This window comes from Atractosteus spatula, chromosome 2 (assembly GCF_055471065.1).
Source record: "Atractosteus spatula isolate fAtrSpa1 chromosome 2, fAtrSpa1.hap1, whole genome shotgun sequence".
NCBI lineage: Eukaryota > Metazoa > Chordata > Actinopteri > Semionotiformes > Lepisosteidae > Atractosteus > Atractosteus spatula.
The window spans coordinates 52,124,124-52,144,838 of NC_142707.1; the positions used below are offsets into that span (position 1 = coordinate 52,124,124).

The following is a 20,715-nucleotide window of genomic DNA, read 5'->3' on the forward strand; positions in this document are numbered from 1 at the left end:
CTTTTCAGCATGGGATAAACCTTTATTTGTCTCTTCGCCGTTATTGAATTGCCGACCCCTGACAGCTGGCGGGTACAGTCTTCCCCTGAACTCGGAGCGTGCATGGGCGGGGTCAGACGTCACATCATTAGTAACCAATAGGAAAGAAGGCGTGTAGGTATACCGGCCTCTGATTGGTCCGAAGTTTTTTCTACAGGCATGTTGTGCGTATAACAAAATAACACGCAGGAGGGTTACGAAAACAGTCAGGTTGAATCTTGCAAGTCAGTGTTGTTCTTACAGCGATTTTCAAAAGCCTTTCACATTCTTTTAGCCTTACATTTTTAAATACAGTTTCCTCATTTTTTTTAGTTCAAAGTAGGGAATAAACTCTCTGCAGTTATGGTAGACAGCGTCTACAGGACCCGCTCCCTTGGTGTAGCTGCTGTCGGTCTACCTGATCAATATGCCGACGGCAAGGCGGCCAAAGTGTGGCAGCTGTACATCGGCGACACCCGGAGCAGAACGGACGAGTACAGAAGCTGGCTGCTGTCGCTGCTCAAAAAGCACGGCTGTCGGAGAGTGCTGGATGTCGCCTGCGGAACGGGGTATGGCCGTGAGTTACTGTACGACGAGCTAGTTTCCACGAAAATCCCAGTTCCCTCTCAGTCCGAAACTATTATTAAATCGGTCCTCCTCAAAAAAAAAACTTAAAAAAATATGATCGGTCGTTTAGTTTTGAATTGATTCATCCAGTTCCCTAGCTGAAAATGTGTTAGAGTGGTACACACTGTGTACGGTGCTATAATAAACCACAGGAAACATGAAGCTGAGAATCCTTGGACTCTGCTATAGCAAGTGCAATTTGTACGAAGGTGACCAATTCGTGTCCCAGGCAATTACCCTAAGGCTGTATCGAGATCAACTGTATCATGGTTGGACAGCGGTACAGTAGACTGGTATGCTGCTGCGAATATGGGTCTGTTTATATAAAATATGATTGATATATTTGTTCTCCACCAAGATTTTGAATTATGTTCTTCGGATTTGTCTGTCTTGTCGTTTATGGTCGTATTGACAGTGCGTTATGGCGAAATAAACTGCTAAACGCATTGATACTGTCTGATACTTGTTTATCTTTGAATCTGATCTGTTCCGCCCTAGGTCAGCAATGCTGAACAATATTCACCGCCATTTCAGCTGTTTCTTTCGTTTTGTTAAATCTTGTTTTTTTTTCACTCAGATGATTTTAACACAGTTAACTTTTTTTTGCGGTAGAAAAACGTTGTCAACGTGTATTCTTCCCCCGAAAAGGAAAAAAAAGTTAAAGCTTTCTTAAGGAACGTCTGCTATTCTGCGTGGGTTGTCAGTGTTCCAGTATGTAGTAATATCACAACACTGCTGGGCTGAGTCACAGACTGTTGCTGTCTGATCTCACCTGTGATCACCACTGCCCAGTCTGTTGAGCGCAAATAAGACACGTTATCAACATCGATTTCACATGTATAAGATTAATAATTTTTGGTGTACTATGTTAAGTTTCATTTATAGAAACACAAGCAACGCTAACACTCCGTTAATCCTGGAGCCCAGTATGCTGGGAATGCACTGGGAACTTACCAGCAGTCTCGACAAGTGGGATGTGAATATATATAGAGACTTGGAATATAATACAGGCAACAGTGTCTGGTAGTTTTCATTCCAGGACAGCTCCTAACAGCCCACGTGCTCTGCTTAGTGGCTCAGCTGGACTGGTTTTGCCGCTTTTCCAGGTTCATATGGTTTTGGTGACATAAGCAGACCTGCTGTATAAAACCCACTGGGCAGTAGCCCATCCAACCAGGGTTGGGTGGCCCTGATCTGGGATTCTCAGGAGTTAAGGCCCTACAAACAGCTGCTTCAGGATTTGTATCCTGGCATGGTGTAAAACGATCGGATTTCTCAGTTACTCCTTCTGCAGTGCAGGTGCGGTGGTGTCATTTCTGAGGGTAGGTCACAGCAGAGCACCATTTTGTGGGATGTGTGTTCCTTGTGCCATTTCTCACCTGTCACATCACTAGGTAACCTAGGAACAATTGGGTGTGTTTGTTAAGAATAGCTCTGCAGTCTTTTTAAGGCACTTCAAAATGTAGATGGAAGACACTTCTTCAAGCTATCTAGTGATCCCACAGAGTGTGCGTGGTTGCTATGCAGTATGTTTTAAGGCCCTGTGGTATTCTTAATGTAAAAGGCTACATGTTTGTTGCATCTCTTTGATGTACAGCACACAGCAGCAAAAGAGTACAGGCTGAAATGCTGTTGTGTAATGACTGTGAACCAGCGGCTCACCTGGATTGTTCTTGTGTTTGTTTCAAAACGTAAAATGATGTTCATATCATTTAAGTGAGGCTGCAGTGGTGTATTTCTATAAACACTTCTCTTGACTTCTTTTGTAAAAGAGTGCTGGTGTTACAGTAGCTACAAGACCAGTACACCATTTAGTTATTCATGGAAAAAAATATTCAGTTTCCCATTAGAAAGCTAATGAAGGGCTAATGCTGTAAACTACCAGTTGGATAATTACAGAAAATCATGCTGAAAGTGAATGGTGTTTTGTGGTCATAACTGTGTTGTTGGATGAGAAACTAGTTGTACACAAGGCACATACAGACCTCTAATGGGTTTAACAGGCTTATCATGCAGACGATTAATGTGTAGCTGCACTTGCAGATTTTGATTAGTTTCCCCGGTTACATTTAGATTATTTGATAATTCTTCAATTATATAATTGTTCTCTAACTGTTCAGTTTAATGAAATTCAATGGAATATTCTAGAGTCAAATCCATGTGCGTGGCCAGGTGATGTTTCCTGGCAGGTTGTGAAAGTCCTGCAACGGGAGGAATGCCTGGAGCCACGATGAAGCTCTTCCTGTCATTGTCTAATTTGCCATCCTCCTGGTGCAAAGAAAGGGAAGAGTGGTGTGTGTCTTACAGGTGAGGGCGCATGCATGAAATCTTAGGACTTAAGAACCCAGCTACAACATGAGACTAGTCCGGGGATAAACGTGGAAATGCCAGCTCTCTTTATTTTGTAGCTGCGACTCTGAATATACATAGATATTCAGTTAATTTGGCAAATGTCCCACTCTGTTGCATTGGCCATCAGGCAAAATCACAGTGGAAGCATTGCTCTTATCATTAGACCTCTCTAGTATTTCAGGAAGATTTGGGCATAATTGATATCATTTACATTTGTCCCTCTTGGCAGTTTCTCTCAATTAGAGTCTTTTGTCCTAGTGGTTTAGCCAGGATGGCGGTGATTACAGGCACATGCTTAGTTGTGGTCGGTTTTCCAGAACCTCAGAGAGCAGTGTACAGAGCACAGACTTGTAAGTTGTTTCTTCATGGAGGGTGACAGGTCAAGACGTCACCAGGTGTAGTAACAAACGCAGATGTGGTGTTCGTCCTTGGTAGGTCACTCGGGCCATGCGTGTGCAATTAGGATGGGCGATGTCCAGATGAGTTCAGATCTGTAGTCCCCTTGGAACTGCAGACTGAGAGGCATCTATTTGGAAATTACATTACTGGCAGTATCAGGGTGGGGGTGGACCTAACACAGAAAAAGTCCCAAATAGCTGGTTTAGAGGAATTGACCATTTATTTCAGAGGCAATAGAGATGTTCTAACTTTAACCTTTCTTTAGTTATTAATTCTAGATCTCTCCTTAGCCATGCAGCTAAAGTATATTTATACAGTATACACTCCCTACAGTTGTTAAATCTGTGACTACATAGGTTAGTTTTTCACAGCATTTGGAATTGGTACGTTCTAGTTTCTTTAAATGCAGTGGCAAGACAAATTTTCTGAGATATCTCTTTGCTGGTTAAACCCTTGTGGTGTGAAGTAGGGAGACACTTCTTTACTCACAGTGATGTGGAACAAGCTCTCTCTGTTGTTGAAGGTAATATCCTAGTTTCCTTCAAGAAACAGCTGGATGAGATCCTTGGATCAATTAGCTAATAGCTACCAATGAGGCTAGAAGGCCCAATGGTGTCCCTTAGTTTGTAACCATTCTTATGAATTGAAAACAGGCAGTGCAGAAGCTGTTCCCAGCCTTCCTGGCGGTCTTTCATAATTGTTTAAACAATGCTTTTCAGAAGTCCTCTATTCCTCAATTTGTTGATTACTGTATGATTTGGACTGCAAGTTTTTACGTACTATGTATTACAGGCACAGCTGTTCTGGGCTGTGTAAAATGAAAACAAGCTTCTGCAATCATGTAAATTAAAGGCAAGCTGGCTTTGTCACTGCTGTGAAGTCCATGTCCTGGAGCCTAGTGTCTTAACTGAACCTTCCTCGCCTGTTCCCATGGCATGCTGGGAGTGGCAGATTGTGGCCTTGCCTTGACCAGAAGCCTTTCCCATCTCATGCTGGTGCAGAAGGGCACCAGACTGCTGGGAAGCTGTCAGCTGGGCTGTTTGTTCTGGCAGTGGCCTTCACAGTTGCTGAGACCTGGCAAGTGCACAGTCTCATTGATTTTTAAATAATTGGAACACCAGCTTTTTAAAGCAGCTCAATCATTTTAAAGCATTTAGTTTCTAGTCAGTCTGCAGTTTCAAAACCAGCCTCAAAATGTCCTTGGTTGCTCTATCTTTTAATATTTATTTCTTGCAATTATTTGGATTTTCTTGTCTCTGTTGTGTCTCTCTTTGCCTTGTGTTATTTCTGTTTAGCAGGGATTCTGATCCCACAGATGGGAGCTCTACACCACTGACACCTCAGCCAAACCCAGACGCCAAATGTCTGGACCTGCAGTTCTTTTTATATGGATCAGGATTACTATATGATGTACCTTGAGATGATGTGTTGTGAAAAGTGATATATTAAATAACAATTACAAGTGTTGGGTGGTGCTGGGGGGAGTTCTTCAGTGCTGCTTCCATTTTGATTATTTAGTCTATAATCGTTTATAATGTATAATTTAGTCTTTCCTCAGCCTGAAGCATGCTTTTATTTTTTTATTGTGAATATCATAATAAAATATTAATTTAATGCCTCTTAAGAGTCTAAACATTTTCCATTTTTATCTCTGAGACACTGTCGTCCTTTACTGTTCATTTACTGCTGTGATACTGAAGAAAGTGTATTGTCTGTATTAGCCTCACATAGTGATGTGGTCACTGAGCGACAGCCTCACATAGTCAAATAGTGAGGTTAAATATTCCAATATTTATTTCTGTCTCTCTTCTGGCCTTTCCAATATCCTTTTTACATATGATTGTAATTCATTATGCTCCTGTTATGGTGCACTCCTTCAAAGTATACATTATACCTTATACAATTTCTTAATGGTTCTCTCACCTCTGTTTTCTTTACGCCATTTTGTTAGTTTTAAAGCATTAGGTCAATACAGGTGTTCCTTCTTGTAGGTGTTCTCACTGTGTGATGAAGCCATGTCTGCCATTTAATTTTTAGCTACTGAAATCTCCAATGGCTTTTCCCAGACTATGTGAGGTAAATTAAAATCTCCCATGATGACAACTCATGGACATTTTGAAATCTGTAATTAGAATGATTAGAAGGAATGTGTCAATATATTGGCTAAAACAGATTTACGTCAAAGTTGTAATTTAAAGATTAACTGTGTATTTTTGGAATATGTTACCTTTGGATGAGAGATGGGATCTTAAATAAGTGGAATGGTGGTTAATACTCTGGATTCATAACTAGAAGGCTGTGGGTTCAAATCCCCCAAATCCTGGAGGGAGACACTACCACTACCATTTCATCAACATATTTCACTCAGACTCCTGTAGTAAAATACCCAGCAGTATTCATGAGTACAAGGGTATGATGCTTCGAATAAAAGGGGAGGCCAAATAAATGAATAGTGATGCTTCTGTAAGACGGCTTTTTAAAGTTTTTGCTTTTTTTCATTTTAATAGGCCCTACCTAATTAAAAAAAACCAAACGTTTTCCGGTTTCTATAGCAAATACCAAACTTTTGTTTCTGAAAAGGTATTTTAAATGAGTAAGGGTTTTTGGAGAAAGTAGCCATTCATCCATGTGAAGGTGCTTAATCTCAGTTTTAAAAAGAAAACCACACCATCGACAAAAATAATATCTGTTTCTTCCAGCTGGATAAACAGGATTTCCCAGTAAACCAAATAACTGCTTCAGCAAAATCCTTTGTGACAGTGGGGATCGTGCTGCAAATGGACCCAAATGAATTAACTCTAAAAAATAAGATGCATTAAACCCAGCTAAATCTTTAAAGAAACAGATTTGTCTGATGACAAAGAGCGATTTTCCAATTTTTTTTTTACTGTGCAACAATTAATAAACTACAACCCCCACAACTTCCCTCTCCGTGTCTTCATCTCCCCTGAATGTTTTGAGTATTAACAGTCTCATTTTATATAGTTTTCTCAATTTCCACCTGTCACTCCTGGGCACGTTATTTATCTTCTGCATTTTGTCATGCACAGTTATTCTGCTGTAAAGATGCCTCGACGCATTTGAGGATATACAGTATGCACAAATAAGTTCCTTTTTAGAGGCTATGGCAGGTTTTTAAGGTGCAAAAAATGTAATTTTAAAATTCTTACCATATTTAATCGTGACAAAATAGAAAAGTGCAGGAGTGGAATCTGCTTGTCCAGCTCACAGACTATAAGCTGTCTAGTGGCACGATTATAGTCCCCCCTCCTTAAGGGTGCTCCAGCCCTTTCACTAAGACTTTATTCTCTGCACCTGTTCCCTATTCCCAGCCCACCTTAAAAGCCAGGCGCTGACGCTCATCCGGGCTCCGCATCTGATTTCCATATCATGCGAGTCCGGGACCAGGAAGCGCCTGGTCCCGTTAAGGTTTTAACCTCTGTTCCCGTTCCTGTTCCCCGTCCGCCGGTTCCGACCCGGCCTTCGTGGTTTTTAATTCCTTCCTCTGATGGATCTCCTGGTTTTGGACTTACCTTCATGTTTTGGATACTCTATGGATTACTCTTTGGGATTGTTCGCCTCGGCCACGCCACGCCTCCCCCGTGCACCAGCGCACCTTGGACACGCCCCCTTGTCTTCAGCCCCGTTTTCCTGCATGACTTTTCCCTAGTGTTCCCCCACTCCGTCGGACTGTGTCGTCCGCATAGGGTCCGGAAAGAACTGTTCGTTACATCTAGTGCATGAGATTAGTATAAGGTCACATCGTCAGTATTGTTTCAACTATTTTATAGTATTTTAATTCCTTTTTGATAACATAGGTACTTCTAAATGTGGACAGTTTACACAGGGAGCCTGTATATCAAATATTACAGTTTATCCAGGTAGTAATCCTTTATAAATCTTATTTCACTTAGTCTCAGGCTGGCTTTGAAAAATGTTTTCAGAGCAGTACATTGATTTTGAAGCACACCAGACCAGTTCAGGTGCACATCACTGGCATCTTTACACACTTGGGATGATCATGTGCTTTGGCCATCACACTGCTTGTTTTTATTTACAGCACCTGTCAATATCTATGTGTGTCCTGCCATGGACATTCTTGCCAAGAATGTATCCTGCATTACGCCCCTTGCTTGTCTCGAAGCTCTGACCCACGCGTGACCCTGTATTGGAGAAACTGGTTAGACAATGGCTGGAGTAATCCAAAATAGTTGTCTTTTAATTATTATCCAGCTCAAGGGATAGCCCTACCAAAAGTACTATATAGGCCAAATGGCTTCCACTGCTTTGTAACCATTCCATTCAGCTAGAACGTTCTCCTGGATAAAAGAACATACGTTTTCACAAGAGAGTTGAGTGAGCTCCTGCACATGGAAACACCCGTATTTACCATTAGTTCCTGTTACATTGTGCTCACAGATTCCCCAGTTCACGGCCCACTGAGTGTGTGAGTGAATGTAGCTGCAAGCCTTCCTATGTCTGGACTATGTAGTTTGGGCAGAGCAGGCAGTGAGCAAGCTCTTTGTCTGTGGAGAATTCTGCCTGTTTACCACCTATGTACTGTGTTCTCCTATAGGAAACTGGGTATTGCTTGCCCATGCGGACATGGTGCTTGAACAGGGCTTGAACAAAAAAACTCTATGGTTTTCTCTGCAAGAATACACAACTCTTCTTATAGGCGTTACTCTGGAGAAATGGGACACTGTAGAAGACAGTTTACCTCACAGTGGGAGTTTCCTCCTGCGCAAGAGGAATGACAGAAGGTGTTTCTCATGGACCTGCCAAGGCAAACCTGTACCTCCCCTCCTAGAAGGACCTGGCTGTCAGCAGGTGTCATGGATTTCTCCCCCTTGAAGATGCAAGATACTGGGATAGCATGACACCCCCCTGGAACAGCAGCACCACCATCCTGTCTCTGGCTGCACAGCTGAATAGAGTCTCGGCCAGAGTGCTGAAGAGGAAAGTGGAAGAATGAGAGGAAGCCCTCTTCAGAGAATAGGAAGCCTTTCTTAGTAGCGAGAGTGGGAATGTGGAAGTAGCTAACTTGAAACCTTGCTTCTTCGGCAGGCACAAGGCGGGATACACTCTTTATGGGATGCCACCAGAATCTAGATGATTGCTATAAATTAGGAGTGGTCAAATAAACAGTGGTCCTAGTACAGATCCCTGTGGTATTCCATTAATTACATATTACATTACCCCAAATTTGAGCATTCACCCTTATCTGTAGTTTCTGCTTTCTCATATCCAATTCTCAATTTAAACATGCCACAGTTTCCTGATTGCCTAAAAATGTATTTTCAATTATTTTGAATCTTTTACTTGCTGACATATATTAGAATGTTGCTCTTTGAGAAAGTGCTCATACAGTATAAATTGAAAAGGTGCAGTACTACTGTATGTGCAAGTTCAATTTTAGTGACTTGGTTTGTTATATATTTGCAGTTATAGTCACTGCTGTACTGAGTTTCTTTTCAGGCCCTTGGTAAAGTATCACAGTCTAGAGCTGTATGACTAGTAATACGGTTGGTTAGGAAATGCTGGACTCCTGAGCTGTTTTGTAATTATAGGTTGTGTTCTATTGTTTGAATTTTCGGTTTCCTAATGCTGGTGGTTTCTCCTTGAAAGTGTTTTGACTTTCCACTGAATATGAATGCAGTGTCCTTTACTTTTCTGTGGTTTCAGGAGGTGTGGGCTTTCTCGTACACATGCTACTGTAGTAATGTCAACTCTTCGGGGTCAGTGGGGAAATTAGAGGCGTAGGTGTGGTAGCCTTGCTAAATTTGGGCCTTCCCTTCTGGAGGAGGGAATGCAGCACAGCTGCTAAAACCACAGCTGCTCCAGTCGTTGCATCTAACTGTGCAGGACAGCTCTGCTTGTGTTCACAGACATCCCAGCTCTGTGGGAGTATCGAATTATAGCTGCGCTTGTGAGCTGGCACTTCAGATCAAGTTTTTGACCGTTGGTGAGGATTAAGATGCCTATGAGGAGATCTGACTAAGGTATTTAAAATGTCTAGTTAATAAACAGAAGAAGAAAGTTCAACATGCAGAATGTGAGCACATACCTGTGGTAGCTTTTTACTAGTCAATTGGAGGAGATGACACAAGTATTTTTGAAAGCTTTCAGGTATGCTTCTTTGTGTCCAGGGAAAGGTGAGCCCTGAGGAGCTGAATCACCCGTTCTTGTCTTTCTTAACAAGGATGAATTCAGCATCTATGCAGCTACTGTATGTGTTGATTTTCCAGGCCTTTCCAAGCCCAGTCCTATTGTTTGAGTAATTTGACTGATCAAACAAGGTTTCAGTTGATTCATTCAGATCAGAGGTAAAATGTTGGATTTTGTAGAGTAAGGTTCCTCTGTCACTGATACATAGCACTTACATTGAATACACTGGAAACTGTGGTGTGGAGAAGTGGTCTGGGTTCTGGACTTATAATTGGAAGGTTCTCCTTTGTGAGATGCTGCTGTTGTACCCTTGACCAAGGTACCTTACCTCAATCGTTTCAGCTATTGTATATACAGTACAGTAGATGCGTACAAATGTAAGTTGTTTTGAATAAAAGTATAGACCAAATAAAGCAGTTCCAGTAGCTTGGATGTTTTGAGTCTAATATAGAAGGAAAATCACAGGACATTACCCTTACAGGTGTTACTAGTCCTTATTGTGAACACTTAAGGACGTAAATGTTCTGGAGTGCTTTATACATGTCTTTTTCAGCTCTGTCTCGCTGAGCTGCTGTGGCCCTGCTATGGACATTAGGTTTTTATTGTGTAGAAGAAGTAGAGATATGGTGACTGCCCTGCATGGTTGTGCTCACCTTGGATTGTGAAAAGATGCAACTTTATGTGGTGTCAGGTTTCTGCTGTAACAGACTGAGACTTTTCTTCCACACTCCTCAGAAGGTAGTGAAGATAGAGCTCGGTGATTTTAGGGACTTCAGAAACCGGGGAGTGCCGCTATCCCTGCTTGCGTCCGGTGCAAGGGTGCTGCAGATTGGCCCTGACGTGTGCTGTGCTGTGTTGGTCAGGGTGGACTCCATCATGCTGGTGGAGGAGGGCTTCAAGGTGATGAGTGTGGACGCCAGTGACAAGATGCTGAAGTACGCCCTGAAGGCCCGGTGGGAGAGGAGGAAAGAAGAATCCTTCGACCAGTGGGGTAAGGGGTCCTGGGGTCTGTCATTCTGGTGGGCGGTGGGGCTTAAGTGATTTTAAACAGGGTAAGACCACAGTGTGATTTGATGTCTCCATGTCCTTATAAGGACATAAGAAAGGTTACAAACGGGAGTCTAGCCTGGTTGGTGGTTGTTAATGGATCCCAGGGTCTCATCTAGCCGTTTCTTGAAATAAGTCAGGATATCAGCTTCAGCAATGTGGCTGGGTAGTTTATTCCATACTCTCACTTTGTGTTAAAATGTGCTTCCTGTCCTGATTGGAGGATGTCATGCTGCTGTTTTTTTTAGCAACAGCTAAAGGTAAAGACGTTATTCCTTCCACAACTTGCTGGTTGTGAGAGTGCTCAGAGGATAGTATATACTGTATAGGAGAAACCTTTAATGTTCTAAAGCAGGATTCTCAAACCTTGTTGCTGGACAGCCCATTGTCATCTGGTTTCAGTTCCTCCCACATTTTCAGTTAGCCAGTCTAATAATCTGATTGTAATGAGTTTAACCTAAATTGAGGTAATTTTTAGCTTTAATGAAGTGCATGTTTTGTGCAATGATCTGTCTTGCACAATGAATCATTAAATACATTTTGCATATGTCTCATTTAGAAAATCATAAGATTAATGGCTTAATTGACTACTCAGGTTGGAACAAAAACCAGAAAAAACAAGATCCTCCAGGGCTCCTGAAACCTCAATAAAACCAGAGGTTACTGTCACGGACGCCGGTCCAGTCTCCTCTGAAGCGTAGTTCAGGACCCTATGCAGACGGTATAATCGGGAAGTGACTGGAATAAGACTTCAAGGGAAACACAGCAGGAGCAGGACGGGATGACATACAGGGGGGCGTGACGGCAGGGATCGGGTGCTCAGGGGGCGTGGCGCAGGCGAACAAGTCCTGAGGTAGTCCAAAGGGGAAACCGGGGCGCAGTCCAGGGTCCAGGAGCCAGGAGATCCAATCCGAGACAGACAAGTTTAAAACCGGAACTGCATCTGGAATAGAAACAGGGACAGGGAACCAGGAGGATAAAAACAGTAACGAGGCCAGGCGCTCCGAGCCCCGGACTCAGCAGGTCAGGACGCCGTGATAAAGCCTATGCCGTCGGGTCTCTCCTGGAGCGTCCATCTTTCAATGCAGAGTGGGGAACAGCGGGAGCGCCGGGCTTTAAATAATAAAAGGAAAACAAGGGACAGGTGCACATAATGAACTAAAACAGGAAAGGGTCGGAGCGCCCTTAAGAGGAGGGATGACAGTCGTGACAGTTACCTTGTAGTCTTTTTTTTGTCACTTTTTTGGGTTTGCCTTGTTCTTCTCTGTGCAGTGATCGAGGAGGCAAACTGGTTGTCTCTCCCTGATGATGTGGAAGTGCCAGGAAATGGGTTTGACGCTGTCATCTGCTTGGGAAACTCTTTTGCTCACTTGCCAGATTTCAAAGGTGAGTCAGAGAGGCAGGTGTTTGAAGTGAAGCTGGATTGGGGATTTTGCAGGTCTTCACAAGGGGGCAGTACATCTCAGTTTGCTTAATTCTTCACCCATGTATCTCTGTGCGCAGTGATCCATAAAGAAATGAATTAGATAGCCTTGACACAAAACTTACTTGTACTGTCATGCTATAAAGTAAAAAGTATAACACTAGTCAATATATTTATACTTCTAGTTTTGTCTTCTTATATAATGACATGTACAGTAAAACCTCAGTTTGATGTGCTGTTAGGAGGAAAGAGAAGTTCCTTATTGCTGAATGTCCATCACAAGTGACTCAAAAAAGTGATTTTTAATCCCCAAAACACACTATAATATGAGATAAATATATATTTTATTTATACTATATAAAACTGCTACACAAAAACACCCATAAAAGTAACTGACCTACCCCTGTAGGTCACCACTGATTTTCCTGAATTTCCTGAATTTTCCTGAATTATTTTTGCCTTGTTTCATTATTTGTGCATTTCATTGTAACTTTCTTGCAAGGAGAAAGTCCTGTTGGTGTTTCTGATTTTACAGACAAAATTCCTCTTGCACAGAGTTTGTTAATTAAATTTGAGGTCTGTTAAGGTGAAGTCCCTTAAACTGGGGATTTACTGGGTTATGAAATAATTTGTGTGCTCTTACTTTAATGTTACCCAACTCCATGTTATAATTTTATTTAAGATTAGTTTTCAAAATTGCTCTAAGACCTCAGAAATTAAACAAAAGCTATACTCACTGTTCTTTGATGTTAGTAGACTGAAAAGCCCTTTCCTCCTCAGGTCAGGAGGTCATAAGGTGTCTTTCTAGGAATTAAACAAAGACTTGCCTTTACTTTCTGAGTCCTGACATGGTAAGCAAATTCTTAAGGGTGGCTTAATCTTCAGACTACCAATCACCAGCAGTAGATAATCGGAACAAGAATAAAAAATAAGTCCGTGTTTTGATAATCATTTTCTTGCACAAAGTGTTTTTGCTCTCAAAGGTTCACAGACTGTTTTGCATATAGGAGGGAACCCACTCCTTCCACCACTGAAGGGGTGCACCCACATGGGTGACTCACAGCAGATCTCCTGTCCCGGCAGCCCTGTCCGTGAGCTCAGAGTGGAAATGAGCCACTCCAGGACTAATGGCTCAACTCTCTTGAACAGCACCACAAGATCTTTAATGACCAATGACCAATAAGCAAGAGTGCCACCTAGTGGTATATTAAGACCACTTCGATCGGCATCATGTTGATTCTTTAAGGTCTTGCAAATCCGGTACTGGCCCAGCCCAGCCTCTCTTAGCCTATGAGATCTGACAAGATCCACACACAAGGTGGAATGGTCACTGTTACAGCAGCAGCTGTTGAACCGCTTTATAAACCTGTACAGCATTTGGCAGCAAAGTGTTCCGAAGGGCAATATAGCAAATACATTGATTGATTGTTCCATAATGTCCCTAACATATTCCCCCGGACTTGCTTGTAATTTTTTGTTAGGGGACCAGAGCGACCAGAAACTGGCACTGAAGAACATCGCAAGCATGGTGAAGCCTGGGGGGATCCTCATCATCGACCACAGGAACTACGACTACATCCTGGAAACAGGAAAGGCCCCGCAGGGCAAGAACACCTACTACAAGGTAACCAGCTGGGTCTCCTGGAATCCTGTCCTGGACATTTGTCAATTGTCACTACAATTAGAGTTGTAAAAATGTTTGAAAATGCTCTTTCCAGAGCACCAGTGAGTGTTGTAATGGTAATTGTAATGTGGCAGGTTATGGTATTGGATGTGTTTTTCCACCAAAAAGTTCAGAGGTTACAGCTGTTAATCACAAATGTGGCAATAAGGCTTGACATTTTCACCCTTTTGCACATCTTTACACCTTGATGGACAGGTATATGACTAAGTTTGTGGTCCCTGCATGTTTTTGCATAGCTTCTAAGATCACGCATCATGAAATGGCCATGGTACTGTACTGTATGTAGAGATCTCCTGAATCATTCAAGAGAGGAAGACAAGTCTAGCTTACCAATCACAAAGCAAGAAATACAATGCTAATGCGTTTCTTAAAACAGGCGCCTATAGCCGAATAAGTATGTTACAGTGCTAAATCAGCTCATTGCATCAATAAGGACGTTGAAATTTGAAGTAAAGTCTCTGCAGTCAAGAACATAAGAACAGTTACAGATCAGAGGAGGCTATTCAGTCCATCCAGTCTATTTGGAAGTTAGTAGTTTATTTATACTTGTACCAGACGCTAGGATAACTAGGAGTAGCACGGAAGGCTAGGCTAGTAAAGATGACCATGACCAAAACAAGTGGTTAGGTGAAGGTGCAGACCCAGGTATCATGCGAGTTTCAGGTGAGACAAGGCCTTAGACAAGGAGATGCGCTCTTGTGTTTACTATTCAACTTAGTTCTAGAATCAGTGATACAGAACATCGATATCAACAGAGGAGAAACATTACTGAATAGATTGGGACAGTATTTAGCCTATGAGGATGATGTCGATTTGTTGGGTAAGAATGTCCGCACACTTAAAGAAAACTTTATTAAGCTGGAAGAAGCATCGACCAGGGCTGGACTGACCATCAATATGGCGAAGACCAAATACATGGCGATGACCAGGAAGGGCACCATCACCGGCGATGTACCTCTTGAAATCCAGGGCCGCCAGTTCTTTTAAATACCTGGGTTCGCTGATCTCTGAGAAAAATTAAAACAACCTGGAAACTGGAGAGAGCATCAATGCAGGAAATCAATACTACTTTAGTGTGCGGGACCTGATGAAGACCAGACTTTTATCAAGGAGAATAAAGAAGGTGATATATTGGACCATTATCCGCCCTGTGGTTACCTACACAGCGGAAACATGGGTGCTGATAAACCGAGATGCAGAACTCCTTAACACGTGGGAGAGAAAGATCCCCCGAAAGATCTACGGGCCAGTCGAGGAAGGAGGAGAGTGGCGAATAAGAACTAATGTCGAGCTCTACGAGCTGTATGAGGATCCCCCAATAAGGTGAATAAGAGCCTAACAGGAGGTAAGGGTGGCACGACTACGTTGGCTTGGCCATCTAGAGTGAATGGACGATGCCAGAAGTATCTCCTGTTCGTGGTTTCAGACACACTTTCACGTAGTTTCCATTTGTCACCTCATGGATTGCGTTTCACCATTGATTGTGAAAAAGTTCACTGGGTGACCTTTGTCTCAGCTTTTGAGGAGCTTGAATATTTGTACCAGGCCCCTTATGGTCTTCTCTGTTGAAGACTAAGGAGGTTCGGTTCCTTCATTTTGTCGAGGGATGTATCTAAGTATATCTGTATTTGATATTTTAGTGGCAAGGTGAATATGAAAATTTAATCCAACCATTTCTTGAAGGAGCCATTCCCACATCCATCCCTTTCCTTGCTGCTTCATGCAGTATGGGGTCTTATGGGAGCCAGAGCTTAACCCAGCAAGCAAAAGACGCAAGACAGGAAAAAGCCTGTATGAGACGCCAGTCCATCACAGGACACACACACAGACACTAAGAGAAGCCTGCTTTCTTAGAACCTGCTAGTATATCTTTGGTCTGTGGGAGGAAACTCACGTGAACACAGGGAGAACATTCAAACTCCACCAAGAAAGCACCTCAGTTCCAGAAATGAACCCAGGGCCACAGAGCTGTAATGTTAACCACTGCAACACTAGCCACCATTGAAAGAAGGAGTCCAGCCTTCAAAATAAAGTGATTCTCTATAAGGTAATAATTATTGAATGATTGGATGCGTTTTCTGAAAGGCATCCACTTCCCTTGACTGCCTTCTGATTAAACACATGCACTCCTGCCAAAGGACGTAGGTGTAGAGAGCCGTGCTCTGGGCAGGCAGCAGTTTCAGATGCAGATTCATGTACCGACGGGCTGCGCTGAGGAAGGAAAGCCATCTGTTCTTTAATCCACATCAGGTTTCAAAATACATTTGCAGTAAAAGCAATGAGTATGATCTCAGTTTTAAGTACGTGCTTTTAAAAAAAGAAATGCGGAACTATTTCAATTGGTTTTTATTGTAAGGAGATTTTTCAAAAGATACAAAATCAGCAGTTCCAGTTTCAGATATCAAAATTGATCAGTTCCTGGCTTTGGGAGTTTCAGACTCAGGTGCAGATTCTAGTCATGGATAATGCTGTTTTATGGTCATATATTTGTTTCTTTTACTCAATATAAAGTAAGAAGCCTGAAAGCATTCACTTTCTGGAGATTCCTGTTATATATCCTGGAGTAAATCTTCACCTGGAGGCCTCAGCAGACTGAAAGAAACTGTTCTCCTCCTGTGTTTCAGAGTGATCTGACTCAGGACATCACCACCTCTGTGCTGTGGGTGAACAGCAAGCCCCACATGGTCACACTGGACTACACAGTGCAGGTGCCCCAGCCTCAGGGCCAGCAGAGCACACCTGAGCTCAGGTACTGGCCACAATGGACAAGTGTAAAAGGTTAACATTCCCCTGGGGAAAGCTGAAGGAGAGGGTAGTTCTCCTACTGTTTGCCAATAGATTTTTAATAAGAATACCAGTTTCTCTTTTCCTTAAGTGTTGCTCAAAGCTGCTGAACACATTCATGACTTATTCAAGGTAAATTGTCAGTATTTTGTACTTAAAGGATTTATAAATTGGATACTTCTTAAAGAGACTTTAAGTACTTTCTCTAAAAGTTCTCAGGTGATGCAGTGCTGTGTTAGAATTAGGAAGTGAAGTCAACTTGAAGCTGTTGTTGCTCTATAGTGAAAATAAAATAAACAAGCAAAGGAATCTCCATTCTCTAATAAACAAGAAAATACATGTTTATATGTTTTTGTATACATAATATTGCACTATACATGTATAGTATTTGTGTCAGAGCTATTATAATACAATTGAATTTGCAATTGGTCTAAGATGTTTGATTTTTATATCCAAATGTAGCTAACACATATTCATTTCATAGTTGTAAGTTGTAGCCTTTAAAGTATGTACTGCACTTGTATCACAGACACACAGAAAGGTCCTTTCTTTTCATGGTTAAACTCAAACGCGCTGATTAGTGATAGAGCTGTCTAACTGAATCAGCCTAATAATGATTAATTATTCACTAGAATAAAATCAAGAAAAGAAAAAAAATCTAGAGGTTTTAGTGTACTGTTTTCTTAGGGCCTTCATTCTTATCTGTATCCCTGATGGTTCGATAACTGATACTAGTGATACATCCATCTTTATCTTATAGTCTCACAGCGCACCAGTGACCCTGTCTGTGTCTGTCATACTGTGGTAAAAGTGTGTCTTCTCCTGCGGATTAGTCAGGGTTCAGAAACAAAATAAAAGATGAGGTGATGCCACTGTCTCCGAGTTTGTGTTTTATTTCTCCAGAACCAAAGAATACTGGGCGAGAGTGGTGTCCCTGGTCGTACAGTTTGATTAAAAATAATCATTTCTAAAATTCAGGGTGATACAGTAAGAAGGATAATAATTGCTGGAGATTATTTTGTAAGAGGAGGGTTGTGAGTAAGGGTTTCACTTGTGCTGCCTTTCCTGTGAGATGCTGTCTATTTCATTCTCCCCTTCCAGCAAATTCCGACTGTCCTACTACCCCCACTGCCTGGACAACTTCAAGCAGCTGCTGATGGAGGCGTTCGGCAGGAAGTGTGAGCATAGCGTCTACGGAGACTTCATGGCCTACAGCCCCGGGCAAAGCCATGTGCCCTGCTACTTCATCCATGTGGTCAGAAAAACAGCTTAGGCCTGCTTCTGCTGGACCTGCTGTTGACATCAGGGCAGAGAGCTTCATTTCTCTCTCTCTCTTTCTCTGTCTCGCCCTCCCTTTTACTGTACTTCTCTGTCTCTGCTCTTCCTTCGTTCACCAGCTTGTCGGGGCTGGTCTAAGAACTAAATAATTATCTGTCTCTTAATTGTCCCGAGATACACGCACAAGGCAGCAGAGCTCTGTGGATGAGGGAATTTGCCATCGTGTCCTGTCAGCCTCTTCAGGGCTTACTGTGTGGGTTGAAAGCCTCTGCACAAGCTGTTTTTAACAGCTCGCTGCTGTAGACACGCCACTGCCAGATGAACATGAAAACAGTGCATTTGAATTCATGGGCAAGATAGCCTGACTTTTGTAGTCTTTTATTTTGTTGTTACCTAAAATATGCTCACAAAAATGGACAAATAGCAGCTTTTCATACTATATACTGTCTAAGTTGTTTTAAACTTGTAACTTGTTACATATTCTAATTTCAGCACACTGCTCCAGGCTTATTAGGATGGAATGTAAATAGAAAACACTGTACCTGAATTTGATACGGTATACTGTATCTAGCACTCAGTATAAAAGCTCCAAGCATTTCAAGGTACTATTAAAACGTACCATATGGGGAGAGAGGTTGATCGTTTGGTAATTCCATTAATTGGAAGTATTTCTACGTGTTCTAACAATCAGCTGTTATGATGGTTAAGTGCATTTCCCAAATTTGTTCAGATAGGAAAGCATTTCAAAATTATTTAAAGAGCATGAAAAGATGTATCACGGTTTTACTGCTACTGGGAAGGCTTCATAGCTCTTGAGTCCCGAGTGTCATTCCTTCTGTGTGGAGTTTGCATGCTTTCTCTGTGTTCGAGTGGGTTTTATCCAAGGGCTCCAGTTTCTTCACACCCTACAAAGGCAACTAGCTCGTATGCCTTTGGACTGAGGAAAAGAACCAGAGTACCTTGTAGACACTCACACAGCCACAGGGAGAGCACCCAAGCTCCACACAGAAGGCTCCTCAGGCCAGGATGGAACCCATGACACAAGAAATTCAAGTCAGCATTTCTAACCACCATGCTGCTGTGCCACCTGAGACCTGAAGCGACATATTCAAAAAACTTTTTGTTCAGATTTTACCATGTTAAAATGTTATGATGTTACTCATTACTCAAGTTCCAAAGCAATATATATTGATTGGTTTAGTTAAATTTGTACATTAATGTAGGTGGTACCATAACATACAAGAAACAACATCTTACATACTGTATATCCTTCTGTTTTTACCTACTCAGGAAAAGGTTTCATTAAAACAAATACAGTATTGTAACTGAAACAAAATGTCATTCACACTACCACTCTCTGAGACTCACTGCAGAGTGGCATTTCATAATTGTTTAGAGAAAAAAATAAAATTGAACTGTGATTTGATTGTCTTGGTTTAGATCTATGAAAGTAAATAGAAAAAATAGGAGAACTCAGATCTGTATTTAAATATATTTTTTTGATGGAGAGCTTTACATTTTTAGAGCTTCAGATAAGCATTATGAGATCATGTGAAAGGATAGTTTCATTGTCTAATTACAAATAACATACACTATGAGTCTGACAGGTAAGTGATGCTTTTGGTGAGAAAAATGATGATCTAGCTGCAATGAAAGTAGTGCTGCCACCTTCTGTCTGTTTACGTTACTGTTCCATTTTCTGAGACGATGCTTAACATCTGTATTTCTGACTTTTGAGAATCTCTAGAGTGTTATAGCTGTAAACAAATGGCACTGCTTTTGCGCTGAGCTTGGCATTTTCCAGCGTGAATCTTGGTAGAAGTTTGACATAAATTTCTCCTCCCACTTACACTGCACTTAGTGGCTATCCTCTCTCAAGTCCCTTGCCCAGTTAAACATTCTAGCTGCGTTATCCAAATAATTTCAGTCTGTTTTTGTCCTTAAATTTTTAATTCTTTGGAACAAAGTCCAATGACTTCCAACAGCACAAAAGTCCAACAGCACTTCTAACTGTCATTTGTAAGCAGTACTTGTTCAGTGAACAGCTGTGTACTGCAACATGCAGAACTGAGTGGAATATGCAACTTGCCATTCCAGCTGTTCATTGTGGGCTATCCTGCCACCTGCAGGAAGTTGAAAGGAACTTTCAGTAAAGTTGTTATTTTTATTGGAGGTGTTGAAATATTTTAGGGGAGTTCTGAGTTACAATTGTTACAAAGTCACCACAATACTGTTAAAAAAGTTCTTTAATGTGAGATATTCATTTTTTCATTCAATTTTATTTTTTAAATGCATTTTCTCCACATGTTTGAAAGTGCTATGTTACAAATAAGATGGCATGCTTTGTTGAAAAATCTTAATGACCTGTTTACAATGTTTGAATCAATGTGGTTAATCCTGTATTTGACTTGAATGTACAGAATGTACCCTTTTTGGCTCTTGTTAATTCATGTATGTAGAGAACAATAAACTGACTTTCCAATTTCACTGCAGTGGGTGTCTGCCTGTCTTTTTGATTGGGATTTGGTCCCTCCATTAAACACCCTTAGAAAATATTTTGCTTTTTCAGCTTGACTGCTTTGAAAACCATTGTCCTAATTTTACTGCATGGGAGCTCACTTGTTCCTAAAAGTTTGTTATCCCGTGCCTAAAACTAATAAGCATTTTTTCTATGTTCATAGTAAGTCTGTTAGGTGATGTAATCACATCACTGAGCGATTCTGGATTAGTCTAATTTTATTTCTGTTCTCAAAGTAAAGCCAAATTGTATTTTTCTTCAACCTAATGATCATGAAGACATTGAAGGTCTGGAAGAAGCTACCATGTCATGTTATTGACTCAGATAACCTGGCTTCTTTTCAAGAGATGGCTGGATGAAATCCTTCAGTCAGGACAAGAGACATGTCTTTACACAAAGGGTTGTGGAAGTGTGGAA

General features: G+C 41.6%; 1 protein-coding gene across 1 annotated transcript; it reads left to right on the top strand.

The window, feature by feature from the left end:
- The first annotated feature begins 219 nt into the window (after positions 1 to 219).
- gnmt (glycine N-methyltransferase) lies at positions 220 to 20,267 on the top strand. Its single transcript, XM_088907018.1, has 6 exons — positions 220 to 587; positions 10,428 to 10,555; positions 11,884 to 11,997; positions 13,516 to 13,658; positions 16,343 to 16,467; positions 17,604 to 20,267. The coding sequence occupies exons 1-6, from the start codon at positions 382 to 384 to the stop codon at positions 17,773 to 17,775; spliced, it is 888 nt and encodes a 295-aa protein (XP_088763144.1). The 5' UTR covers positions 220 to 381; the 3' UTR covers positions 17,776 to 20,267.
- Positions 20,268 to 20,715: the final 448 nt, after the last annotated feature.